Here is a 13,305-nt window from a genome sequence, read left to right on the forward strand (position 1 = left end):
CGGCCCGCGGCCTGCACCGCCGCAGGGAGCAGAGAAGAGGGGCGGAGCCTGCGCTATTAAAACGATTCTTTAATGGTGTGCAACAAAGGAAGGAGGCGGGGAGGGGCGGGCTCATATATTAACTCTGCAATAGCCTCTGTAGGTCACAGTGAAGGGAGGGCTGGGGGGTCACTCGCACCACAAAGGCTCTCTGAGGTCAGGGCGGTCGTGTCTGACCCCCGAGCCGGGGAACAGCGTGACGAGATGTTCAAACGCGATTTAACGAGTCCTTCGGTTGCGGCATACAAAACCTCTGCCCGACACACGCCGGCGCCCGCATCGAGTATGGATTTCCACAGATGGTTTCACCACGGAGCGCTGGGAGAAGGCCGACGACGGGTTGCCCGGTGTGTAAAACGTTTGGCCTTTGCAAATAAATGCAAATACATTCCTCATAGAGCAGTCATTTTGGCAATAGTATTAGCAAGCAATATGCTTGGATAACCGATTTCCACTGGTGCCATTGCAAACTCTTCTTTGTTGGACAACAAAAGGCCATTTGCAGCATTCTGGAAGAGAGAGACACAGGGACTCAGGAGCAGGATCCGGCCGTGCCAGCGCAGCGGGTGCCCGGCTAATGGTTTTAAAAGAGCCGCGAGACAAAAAATAGGCATACAACTTTGATTCTCACTCAGTGCTTCTGGTCATTTCTTTTTTTTTTAGCACACTGTAGTGCTTTTACATAGAAACTAGTTTTTAAAGGGTCATTTTTTTTAAGAAAAATTATATTTTATGTTTTAGTGTAGAGGCTAGCTGAAAAGAGAGACAGAAAAACATCTAACCTATCAACAGTTGTATCTGGAGCAGAAACCCAAGGTAGCAGCTTTGTTTTTCCAAACTGACAGCAGATGCAACTGCTTTATCTTCCCTTCCACGGGGCCACGCACGCCCTAGCAGACAGCTGGAGAGTAGCTCAGCTCATCTACACATTTCCACATCCCGTTTCAATGCTCCCCGTGGGGACAGTCAGTAATAACTCTCCCAAGTGGCTGATTTTGATTTTGCTGAAGTAAGCCTGTTTCCAGCACTCAGAAAAAGAATTGCTGACAAATTGCCTCCGATAACGGTATTGTTCTGTAAACCTAAAGCAACTGTGAAGGATATAATTCACATAACGAGCGTGCCTGCAGCAGTCGGGCTAATCCACAGGCACAAGAAATCACACAGGCAAAATGCTACCCCTGGAGCAATGCAGGCAGATTTGCCTGAGTCTCAAAATGAAGTACAAGGTCTTACCTGGAAATCATTAATTTTCTTAGTGAGAAGATGATGTGTTCTGAGTCACCTAGAATAACCCGGAAACAGAAGGGTCAGCTTTAAGCCACCATCTGCAACTCAAAACATTCCCGCTGTGCTCCCAGCAGCAAGAAAAGGAAATGTTTAGGACACAGAAAGCAGCACAAGGGCAGAGAACCAGCAGCCGGGAGAGGCTGCCACGAGACTGCAGCCTCTTGCTTCGCTACAGTTCACTCAACAGGAACCACCCTGGGTGGCCATCTGGGAATCGCCAGGGACACCTCTCGCAGTGAAACTACCACACGCTCGCTTCACCAGCAGCCCTGATTCCTCGGTCCGGGACTGGGCTCTGCATCTTCTCGCCCAACACTGGCGATGCAGCTCAGTCCCCCTGCTTTCTTTCAGAGGCCACATGCGGAGCAGGTAAAAACCTGTCACCTTTGATCGAAACATCGACACCAATCTACTGCATCTCCCTACTGTGCAGATCGTGCTTTCTGGAGAGTCAAGAAGTCCTTTTTTTTTTTTTTTTTTTGTCTTTAAGTCTTTATCTGCAATGGTTGTTGAACTGCTGTGCATCAGAAAAGATGGCTATTAATTGTTTTCAAGCACTGCCCCTTAGGGAGGGAGCCCCATTGTGCATTTTTGACAGCTGAACATAATCAGCCAAATACAAGAACTAGAAGACCCATCTGTAACCTGTAAATTGGAGAAGCCACCCTTCCCCAAGGCAGGCAAGACTCACGGCAATGAAAACTTTAAGAGTTTTGGAATGAGCAAGGTAGAAAGTGTCTTAAAGTAAGAGAATGAAGAGCCCAAGTTTCTGATGAGTGAACACAGAACTCCACAACACAAAACAATACACACAAGCAGACCAGGAAGGAGGTGGCAGAGATGAACGAGCAGGGTCTGAGGAGCACAGAATACACAGGACATCAACAACAAAAGCGTGGAGGGTGGGAGCGGTGCACAGCAGGAAGGACAGGCACATCGTCCCCACAGATCAAGGCAAGAGAGCAGGGACATTTCCCACACTTGGCTGCCCAGCCTGCAAATGCCCATAAGAGGGAGCAAGGCACCAGGCACCCAGGATTAACCAAACAGGGCAAAGCCCTCAAAGCACATCAGACTCTTACCTGCAGATGACCTTTCAAATTGGCTGGCGTTTTGTAATCCCCCTTTAAAACCTATGGAAAAGAGAGAACTGTAGTGACCCTTCTGTGGTAGTGGCTCTATGAGCATCAGTAAGTCCACCTCATTAACTGTATCCTACATCTCAGTATACCTGAACCAGCTGAAATACCCCGATGGACATTTGTTCTCCATCGTGGTGCCATACTGGAGCAAAAGCAGGAGGTTTCCTCCTTCTTGACTGTAAGCAAAGACAGGGAGCAGCATCCTGCCTCCTTTAGCCTGGGAGGGGAAAGTATTTTGGTCTTTACCATTGTGCCAGTTCTCCAAATTCATCCCAAGAAGTACTGAAAGGTCCACATCAGAGACCCAGAGAGTCCCTAACCTTGCCCAGGCCACAAGTTCACCCAAATCAGCCATGTCCTAGAACAACTCTCAGCAAGCAGAGAGAGCAAGGAGGAGCTGTAAGAGACCAGAGCACTGGGAGCATGGACCAGCTCCAGGGAAGCTCCTCCGACCTTCCAGGTCAGTGCCACTACTTGCCTGCCTGGCCACAAGCTGCACATAGTACCACAGGGACCAGTCCTACCCGCAGACATTCCCCTGCTCCCACCAGTGTGACAAAGGACACCTCGTCCAAGGGCACTGTTATAGGGAGCATGTGCAAAGCTGGGGGGGGGGGGGGGGGGGGGGCTGTAGAGTCCGGCCTCAGGCCAGGGAGGAACTAGTCCACCCCAAAGCAGGAGAAACTCCCTCTGATTAGTAACTGCTGTCTGTGGCTCTGCAGCTTCTTCCTTCCAGTTCTGCTCCAAGGACATGAGTCAATATTCTAAAAAAAAATATCTTCTGGTTTTGCCCAAATGCATTACGAGTCTCCACTCGCATTCCCCATGGGACCACGGGAGTGGCTGGTGAGCTACACACAGACACAGCACAGTCTGCGTGTCCTCCTGGGGCCAGACCGCCGTGTCTAGTGCCTACAGCTGTGCACCTAGATAACATCAGCACACACCAGTAACTCCCATGCCTGGGTTCGAGAGTAGGGCTGGATCAGGGAGGGACAGGTCAGTATCTGCCACAACAGAAGAAATGAACACCACCACAAAATCATAGGGAACGTCATCAGTTTGAGCCACGCCAGGCTCAATCTACCACACGCGTCTGTTCTGAAATCATCTCAGTATAACTGTGTGTCTGTCAGTCCCAGTCTCCCAAAAGGAAGAGAGCATTTGTTTCTCCCCTGCTCCTTTCTGATTCGGTTCAGCAGCCGCCTCTGCTCCAGAGGGCTCTGTGGGTGCAGACCCCCACAGCCCCACGCCAGCGCTCCCTCCCATGGCAGCACTAAGGCAGACGGCAGCGACACTCACTCTGTGTGTGTTGTTGACAACTAAGGGGTCGGGGTGGCCGTAGTTGGGTGGGTTGGCGTAGGGGTCGTAGCCAAGCCTGGCAAGCATTGGTGCAATGTGGGCCATGTCCTGCAGCACATCCCCTGGGATGTGCCCGATCCATTTGGATAACGCCTCCATGTTCACTGGCTTGATAACCTGGTCTGTTGATCTTTCTATCCTGGGGAAAAATAATAAAGAAAAAAACAAAACAAGACACTAAAGTTAGATTTCACACACCTACGTGGGTGCAGACAGAACAGCCTTCAGCTACGTTCACTGCCAGTCCAACAGTTTGCATCCACTGCCCGACACGTGTGCAGCGCAACCACTCAGCACCCGCTGGGTCCGCCTGGGGCAGAGCTGGCGAGAGGCACAGTGGGGCAGCCCCGGGGCAGCCGCTCCCCACTCACAGCCCTGCTCTGGGGGAGCGGATCCTGGCAGGGGCTTCCACAGCCCCAGAGGCTGTATCCCTCTGCTGTATGGGGGGATCCATCCTGCACCAGGGTCAGGGTGTTACCAGGACACCTCTGCTTATTACAGAAAAACAATGAAAGATGTGTGGTCTGTAGCACAGGTACACCATATGACCTCACTGAAAATCCAAACAATTATCTGTTTAGGCAACGTCAGCAAAATTTACTCTGAGCAAACAGCGCTGAAAGCTCTGGAGAAATAATCGCTTCTGCCATCAAAGGTGCAGCATCTCTCTATCCTACACCACGGCTGCCTTCCTGGTCCGCCTGGGCTAAGGGCGCTGGGCCATGCTCCCTGCGAGCCCCTTGCAGGTACAGCCCCTGCTCTGCACCCTGGGCTCGGCGGGACGCTGGCCCGGGGCAAGCAGCCACCTGCTCGACTCCAGCCCAAGGAAACCACACCCCACACAGCACAGGCTACACGGCGTCCTAAGAGGAATGAATGTGCACAGAGGCTGCAGATTCTGAGCCTCGTGAGAGCATCCCAGTTACCAGCTGCTAAGGCACAGGCAATGCCACACGCCCTCGTACAGAAGAGTGTCTCAAGGACCCGCGGCCGTCACAGAGACACGGAGCAGCGGCGTGCCCACAGCTGCCCTCACCAATCAGGAACAAGCAATTTATAAAAAGACTGCTCGTATGGTTCCCTTACACCACTGATTAAATTTTGTCTCCATTTAGGAAATAAAGAGCATTAAAAGAGAAGAAGGTGGGAGGAGGCAAGCACCCCCCTGGCAGCCAGAGCCAGCCAGCCGGCGAGGAGGAAGTGCTGGGGTGTGGGGTGTGTCTGCACGGAGCAGGTATTTCTTTTATTCTGCAATACCAGCACCAAACCTGGCAAGAATTGCTGCTCACCGCTGAAAGCCATTCATTAGCAGCAAAACTAATAGCAGTAAGGAGGTATTTAAGGACAGGTGGAGAAAAGAGGCATTAAAGAGCTCATGTTTAAAGAGCAAACAGTTCTTTTCAAATTAAGAGACCAAAATCATTTCTGCACTGTCAAGACAGATGAATAAAGCAGTCACCTGCTCCTGAAATCCTCGCCTGACAAGCTGCTCTGTTGGGTACAACAGATTGTTGGTATTCCAGCCGTCTTCTACTCAGAAACACAAAACCTACTGCAGCAAAACTGGACGTGCTGCCACTTCTGCCCCTGAAAAAGCACGCATAAACACAAGCAACGCGTCTTCGCCCCCAGTTTTACCCTTGACCTGCTCTGTGTAACGAAAACGCTCCTCGAAAAGCCAAGGCAGGAGCCGAGACACTCACTTGGAAAGCGACACCCCGCCGGGCTTCCCTATCAGCTCCTCGTGGTGCAGCACCGTGTCGCTCCAGGAGATGTCCAGGAACTTCATGATGGCGTGCATGGACTGCTCGGGGTGCAGCACCAGCTGCTCGTAGTAGACGGGCAGACACCGGGACCGCCCGATCTCCAAGCACTGGGAGTACATCACCTCGATGGCTTTGTTCCACTTGGTCAGGCAGTCTCGGTAGCTGTTCAGGTCAAACCCCGCGATTGTCACTTTCCGTGTGATCATGGAGTGGACTGAAGCCCGGCCATCTCGAACCATCAGGAGGAATTTGGAATTGGGGAACAGCCTGGACAGGTAGACAGAGGACTTCAGCGTGAAGGGGTCCTTGTTACACAAGTACCTGGCTGGCTCACCGTGCTTGGCGATCACTTCCAGTATAAAGGCCTGCATAGCTGCGTCCAAAACTTGGTCCGTCACCCCTGCTTCATCCAGGCGCATCTTCTCTCGCCCCGATTTGGACCAGGCCTGCCGCATCGCCAGCACACGGGGGATGATGCGGGTCTCCTCTCCGCAGCGCACCTCAGGGTGGGCATCGAGCATGGCCCTCATCAGCGTCGTGCCGCTCCGTGGGACCCCACCAATGAATATCAGGGGCATCTCCTTGCTGTAACGGTACTCAACGTGGTTGGAGTCCATCATGACCAGCTCCTCATTCTCGGGTCTCATCAGCCTGTGCCTCCTCTCGCTCAGGACCTGCTGGCACTCCAGGACCTGCTGGCCGAGGTGCAGAGTCACCATCAGGGCGACCACCGAGCCCACCACCAGCAACACCCTCCTCATGGTGACCCGCATCCTGTTCTCCTGCACACAGGCTGGTGACCGCGCTTCAGCTTTCGGCTAGCAAATGTCCAACCCAACAGGCATCTGCAAGAGAAACACAGCAAGGTCAGAGGAGCAGGATCCACAATCCAGCCCAGCCCCAGCGACACCTCAGCATCCAGCCTGGCTCCTTCAGGACGCTGACACCCTCCCAGGCTTTCATCACCTCTTTCACTTATCAGCAACTTCCAGGCTAGGTGCCTTCTACCCCAGGAGGTAATTAAAGTCTGCCTCAGAGCACACCCAAAGAGATTATTTCTGGGCTGTTTGTGTACCCAGAATCACAGGTTTACAGCTGAAGCAAAGCTCCAGGAGCGTTTCGGAGAGGAGGGGCCACGCGTACCCAAGTCAGTCCATAAAAAAAAATAATGGAGAGTCAGTTCCATCCCAGATGAAGCCCAAACCCTCCCTGCAGTTCTCCTTCCTTCCAAAACTGAGCTCAGCACACCACCGTCTTCTCACTTCTCTCAGCCACCTGTCTCCTTCCTACATTTTCTTTTGTTTCAATGTGCTGTCACAAGGAGGAAGGGGGAGGGGGAGAAAGCTGAAATAAGAGAAAAACAAAGGCATCTCATGCAAATTTTAAGGGTCTGAGTCAGGAAAAGCAGTTACCCATTAGAACAAAACACTCTGAGAAATTAAACCATCTGAAGGCTAACAGCAACGCAGAGTCAGCGTTAAATGCCCTTCCTCCAGAGACTGACCTTACATAAAAATCCTTGAAGACTTCATCTGGCATTAAGGCTTTTTGGGTTTTCTGCCTCTCGGTAGGATATCCAGCAGGAAGCCTGCAGTTTCTGCAACTCTCCTGCTCTGCTGCCTACTCGGGAGGGACTCCTGCGAACGCTGGCACCGCTTCCCACACCCTCCCCCCTTCTCTGCTCCATTTGCGAGCACAGGTTTTGCAATCCTCCCCTGGGCTCACCAGGGATTTCAAGTTCTTTGTGATTATGTGGCTGGGGTGGGAGCTGAATGGAGTGGAAGGAACGGGACGTCCATGCGTTTTGTTTAGCTGAAAATCCGAAGAACTGCTTCAGAAAAAAAGTTTTGTCCTCTCGTCTCTCTTTGTGAAAGAGCACATTTAGCAGCGATTCCTCCAAAGCCCCTTTGCTGGGGGGGGGGGGAGGCAGGAGAGCCGCCCCGGAGCCAGGCAGCCTCCCTGCCCCTGCCCTGCCTGCCAGCACAGCCCGCCCCACCACCAGCCGAGCGCTCGAGGACTCACTCCGATCCTCTTCCAACCCCCGACATCCCGCTCCACCTACCCGGACTGGTGAAGCGCTCAGCTGCTCACCATCCACCCGCTCTGCTTTTACTCACTTCTGCCCAAACCACTGGATTACCACCATGCCAAGAGGCAGTGCCTCTCTGCCCACCCAGGTACGCCTTGTCTCACCCCAGCAGCAAAGGAACATCACCACCAAAATTATTTTTGTGGCTCTTCAGCACCGTGGTTAACATCTTGGCCAACTACTTGGGTAACATACCAAGGTTAAACAGTTTCAAATGCGTGCCCACATACTACATAAAAGTCAGAAAGTCAAACGCTGGTCCATTTGTTTAGATGTAAATCAGAGGGAACAACAAACAGCTCTGGCATTTTTGCAGCACCAGGCAGAGACAGACCCATTAAAAAGACAAGCGCTCATCTGCTCCTTCCTGCTATCTTGATCTGTTTCAGTCATGTAAATATATTCAAACGTTCCCCCTAAAAATAATTGCAAATGCCACAGGACCCATTTCAATGCATTATAGCTGGAGCAGTCAGGATTTAAGGCCAACCGGAATAATTACGGCTATGCAGACCAAGACAGGCTAATTAGCAGGAAAGATTCGCAGTTTAAAAAGGAGACTGGGAGCACAGAAGTGCTCTGTTCTTTGCAAAAACGGCTTACAGTGAGTGCTTCCCACCGCGATGCTCCCAGCAGCTCCGGTCCCAATGCCACCGAGAGGAACAAAGGGACTCACTCATTTTGCTGCATGGAGCGGGAGGCTGGCTGGGAGCCTGCGGTACCGGCCCTGCTCCGGCACGACAAAGTGCCGTGTCCCTGGGATCATCCTGCCACCCTGGCCAGGGCAGGACACACAGCCCCCACCGCTGCCCGTCCAACACCGGCAGTGTGGGGAAACTCTCGCTCTGCTGTGGGGCAACAGGAAAGGCAGAGGCAGGTGCCGACGGCTGCCGTCGGGGCTTCTCCATTCCTGCTGTGCTCTGGGCTCTCCCCGCGGCTGCGGCGCACCACTGCTCCCAGCAGCAGAGCGGCCCCGCTCTGCCTCCCGCACGGCAGCCGCGGGCACTGGGAGCGCTGAAGCAGAACTCCCCCAGTGGGACTACCCCAGTGTACCCGGGCGGGCTGAACAAGCATCCATGAGCGTGCTCGGCAGCGGTCTGCGGAGCAACCGCAAACAATCCTGGCTTATTTTCAGCTCTTTTGTGCAAACCTTCACTAAGAATTCCCCCAAATTTATGGGGCTTATTAGTCTATGAGAGAACAGGGATGGATAATTTCCTCCACATCAGACATCTGGTGGAAAGTATCATGGCATAATTAGGCGGCGCGGCTGTCTGATCACAGACGACCTTCTAGTCCTTCAGATGCCCAAGCTGGCTCTGAGAGCTTTCCACTCCAGCAGGAATTACGGAGCTCTCAGGGGCTATTCTGGCACATCACAGCAGGGACTGAGAACCACTGCAGCTGGTGATGGGGAGCAGAAATCAAAGTGCCAGCAGCTGATCCCGGGCTGAAGCTTGGTCACTGCTGTAACCCACAGCCAGGGGCTCTGTCCCCAACTGCCACCAGGGCAAGGCGGGTACTGGGAGCAGAAAGCGTGGGGGAGGACAGGAACTGGTGGGGAGGTGACAGCAGAGCAGTGACAAACAAGGACAGAAGAGGTCCTACAGGCAGAAAGTCTTCCTTGTTTTGCATGCCGATCGGACACGAGTATAAACAAGGCTTAAACCGTTTCTTGTCAGCTTGTGAAGGCAATACAATATTAATGGAGCATCAGTGGCAGTGTGTACATATGTATGAAATGTTCACCAGCCCGTGCCCAGTGTCACAGGGGAATCAGCTGCTCTGGTGCTGCCACCCATATGTACTTACCTTCCCCTGGTAAGTTCATTTTGCTGCTAGCCAAGACTCATGCTGAAACACAGGTGGCCACGAAAATACCTAATGGGAAAGAAAAGACACAATGTCAATTTGTTTATTTATCACAGACATCTGCACACAAGTTGACGAGTGACACTCTCCTCCTTGGCAACTTCCCCTGCTGCACACATGCCTCCTGCCCCCAGCCTCCCTCCAAGCCCAGGGCAAAGGCGGTCCTGGTGGAGCCGGTGGTCCCAGGTCATGGTCAGTGCTGGCAGCCAGATGCGGCATGTCTGCGACTCGGCCACTCGCCCCGAGGCACCAGCACCGCTCCATCACAGTGCCGTTCACGGGGCTGAGCCAGAGGAGGAAACGGAGGGAAGCGGGAAGGCGGCAGCTCTTTTAGGGAAAAGAAGCCTCCTGGAAAGGACAACCCCCAGGGGGACAGGAGCAGCTGGGATGTTTAAAACCTGGGGGACAGCAGTCCAAACGTGGCACGCTTCCATTGCACACAAGGGACTGACACAACAGCCCATCCCAGAGGAAGCAGCTCCAGACTCACCCGCCACAGGCTTTGGTACAAATGCTGAAATCAGGCACAGGTCAGACTAAAGTCAGAGTCCCCAAACCAGTTCCCCCAGCAAAAGGGAAACGGGGCCCAGAGGACTCCCCAGGTCTGGCAGGTCATGCTCATGCCTCCAGGCGCTGTCACAGGGATGCCACCTCAGCACCAGGAGCTGCCCATGCTGCCGGGATCTCCGCGGCTCCAGCCCAAGGGACAAATCTCTCTCCAGCCTCACCACCCCGCGAGGCAGCAGCACCGGCCCCTTGTGGCACGCAAACCCCACCAGGTAGGGAACCAAAACCTGCGCATCAGCCCAAATGCCAGGTTTCCCACAAGGACACAGCAGTTGCACCCCAGGAGGACTGCAGCCATCCCGGGGAGCCCAGCAGCCGCCTGCACCGCCTTGGCTGAAGCTGTCCTGCAAGCGCAGAGCATCCTGGTGACACCACGCCAGTGCAGGGGTCCTGCCCGCATCCCGCTGGCAGTGCAGCGGCCGTGTCCCTGCAGAATACCCTCCTCCAGGCACAGAAGGGCAGCAGCGGGGCTGCAGGTTTCCCAACAAAGCCACTGTCCGGGGGGCTGCGCTGCAGCGAAGCACCCCAAGGGGCTGGGACCTGGCGGGCAGGGAGGATGGCACTCCGCTCCGAGGCTTACAGCGTGTGCACGGGACCACGGGCTCGTCCTGAGGCCGCTGCAGCCAGGCCCTTCCCGCAGCCAGCTCCCCCTTGATGCACGATGGTGTCCCGGCCTCAGAGGATGTTTTTGAGAACATTTCAAGTACGTACACTAATTGTTATTCCAGCCACCCAAGAGTCTCCTCCTCTCCTGCCCAGCTGCCACTGAACGTCACGCGGCCCCTCCACTTTAGCACTAATTAGAAACCAGAGGGAAGCTCCACCCAGCACGAACTTCACAAGAACTCATCCGCAGTGCACGCATCGCCCTCCTCCCCTGCGAGTCGATGGCCTGGCCTCCATCGACCATGGGATCTCAGGTCCGGATGAGGCTGCAAGTCTGCGGAGCAGCAGCTGCATCCCCGGATGAGCTTCTGCAGTGCCACGAATGATGTGGTGCACGGAGCGGCGGTGGTTTAACAGCCCGGTCCCGAGACGCCCTGCTCCGGAAACGGCTCCAGCTCTTGCCCATGCACACACAGATACACACACGCTTGCAGACTTCCTTCCTGACGCCTCCCACCACAGCGCGGGGCCGCGCAGCATGCCACTGTGCCGGCCGGGCGGACACCGCGGCCGAGCGAGCACCGACAGCGAGCACCAACCGACTGCAGCCTCCACGTCCTCCTTCACCTGCTGTTGTGAAACGGGCAAACCACCACCACCACCACTGCCGGAGAGCAGCCCCATGCACCGGCACAGCTGGGACCACCGCAGCAAGGGAGCCGTGCACCATCTGTAGCGATGAAGCAATGTCTCAGGTCCATTTTTTAAAGCAGCAAAGCGTTACAAACAAACAACAAAACCAGTTCCTATGAGAAGCTCAATATCATCAAAAAATACATTTTTCTTTAAACCATTCCCAGAAGTGATTGCTATTAACTGCAACTTCCCCAAACGACGTAGGTGTGGCCTGGAAAATTTTAGCTCAAATCATTGGTGGTTAATAAAAGGATGAGGAACTGCAGACGTCTTTGTGGTGGAAGGGCAGCAGAAGCTGTGGTCAGCAAGAAATATCCCAATATATCTAGCTCCCATTTTTACAAATCAGCAAAAATTAATTACTTAGTGGATAGTCTCCAGTTAATTCACACGTGGCATGCCACACAAAAATAAATGCAGCTTGCCTTCAGGTGGCCACTGCCATCCCAACCCGAGTTGAGACAAACAATGCACCAGAAGTGCTGTCACCACCGAAGGCAGGCGTGCTTCTCCTGGTCTCTCCTGGTGGCATCTCGTAAAGCGCGTTTCAAAACACCCGATGACCCCAAGGCGTCTCCCTTAGCAGGAGAGATGCTCACGTCCTGAGGAGGCAGCAGCAAACCAGAGAGGAGTCCAACGAGCCCCAGGAGAGGAAAGCCGGGAAGAGCCGGTGGGGGCTGAGGGCGAGGAGCGGGAAGGGAGGGACTGCCGGCACGCAACGCGCAGGGTGTTTCTCCATCTCAATTTCAAAGCAGCCCGAGCAAAAGCTGAACAACAGATTTTAGAACATTCACCGAGAGGGCAATGAGCAGCCCTGGGATGCAGCAAGCACGGAGCAAGCACCGCTCCCTGCTCGCCGCTGCGCGCCCACGACCGCAGCCGAGGCCACAGCAGAGGCTGAGGTTGACCCAAGCGCGGCGTCAGCCCCGTTGCACAACCCGGGGTTCGTGCTCGTCCGCCCCCGCCCCAGCGAGGGCCGATCCCCGCGGGGGCAGCCAGCCTGCGGGAGCAGGGTCCAACCTACCCCGCGCTTTGCTGCCCACCCCAATCGATCCTGCAGCGCTCGCAGCACAGCCGGAGCTTTGTACAAACCTCTGCTGGAGGCGAGCAACGGCCCAAGGCTCCGGCCAGGGAGACAAGAGCGTACTCTTATGTGCCTGAAAATAAGCTGTTGAACGGCACCTACAGCACTCAAAAAACAAAAAAAAAAAAAAAAAAAAAAGAAGTTGCTTTCAGGCCACCAAGTGGTGAGAACAGCAATGTCAACAGAACCGGTTTTGCTTACTAAAGCTAAAGAAGCACTGAAGCACTGCAGGTCACAAACTCAGGAGTATCTACAAGAATCAGAAGCCAATCCCAGAAAAAGACATGGATTTCAGAACACTTCTGGGTAATGTGTCCCTTTGAAAAACCCCAAATAGAACAAGCAGCACTGTGGTTTGTATTTGCACCGCTGACATCATCCCAAGTAAAACTGGAAGAAATAGTCAAAAGACTGCAAGAATGAGCGTTGAAGCACACTTCTCAGTGCCCAAACCGCAAGGAGGATGTTTCAGCTTGCATCTTAGCACCCAAGCGGCCCAGCTCACCCCCACAGCAGCCGCAGAGAACGCCGGCACTGCTGCGCTCGTAGGTCCTGCCCCGTTTCCCTACTTGAGCACACACAACGCGATGCATGAGCCGGGGTCGCTGCAACGACACTGGCTCCCAAACCTCCCCTCTTCGCCTTCTGCTGCAAAAGGCACTCGCCGTGGCTCTGGCAGCTCCGCTCAGATGCCGAAGCTGCCCCAGCGGCTGGGTTCGAGGGTCCAGCGGCGCAGCCCACCACCACGGCGCAGCTCCCGCTCCCCAGCACCACCACGATTACCACATTCCT

General features: G+C 54.3%; 1 protein-coding gene across 2 annotated transcripts; it reads right to left on the minus strand.

The window, feature by feature from the left end:
* Positions 1-49: 49 nt before the first annotated feature.
* On the minus strand, positions 50-6,387 carry TPST2 (tyrosylprotein sulfotransferase 2; the record flags this gene model as incomplete). Of its 2 annotated transcripts, XM_082491787.1 has the most annotated exons (5): positions 50-548; positions 1,276-1,324; positions 2,412-2,462; positions 3,774-3,972; positions 5,537-6,387. In XM_082491787.1, the coding sequence occupies 4 exons, from the start codon at positions 6,370-6,372 to the stop codon at positions 1,295-1,297; spliced, it is 1,116 nt and encodes a 371-aa protein (XP_082347913.1). The 2 variants fall into 2 exon arrangements, with proteins under 2 accessions (XP_082347913.1, XP_082347912.1); XM_082491786.1 differs by lacking the exons at positions 50-548; positions 1,276-1,324; positions 2,412-2,462 and having other exon boundaries at positions 3,579-3,972; positions 5,537-6,372.
* Positions 6,388-13,305: the final 6,918 nt, after the last annotated feature.

The sequence above is a fragment of the Vanellus vanellus genome (genome assembly GCF_965231255.1).
Source record: "Vanellus vanellus genome assembly, chromosome: 16".
Lineage (NCBI taxonomy): Eukaryota > Metazoa > Chordata > Aves > Charadriiformes > Charadriidae > Vanellus > Vanellus vanellus.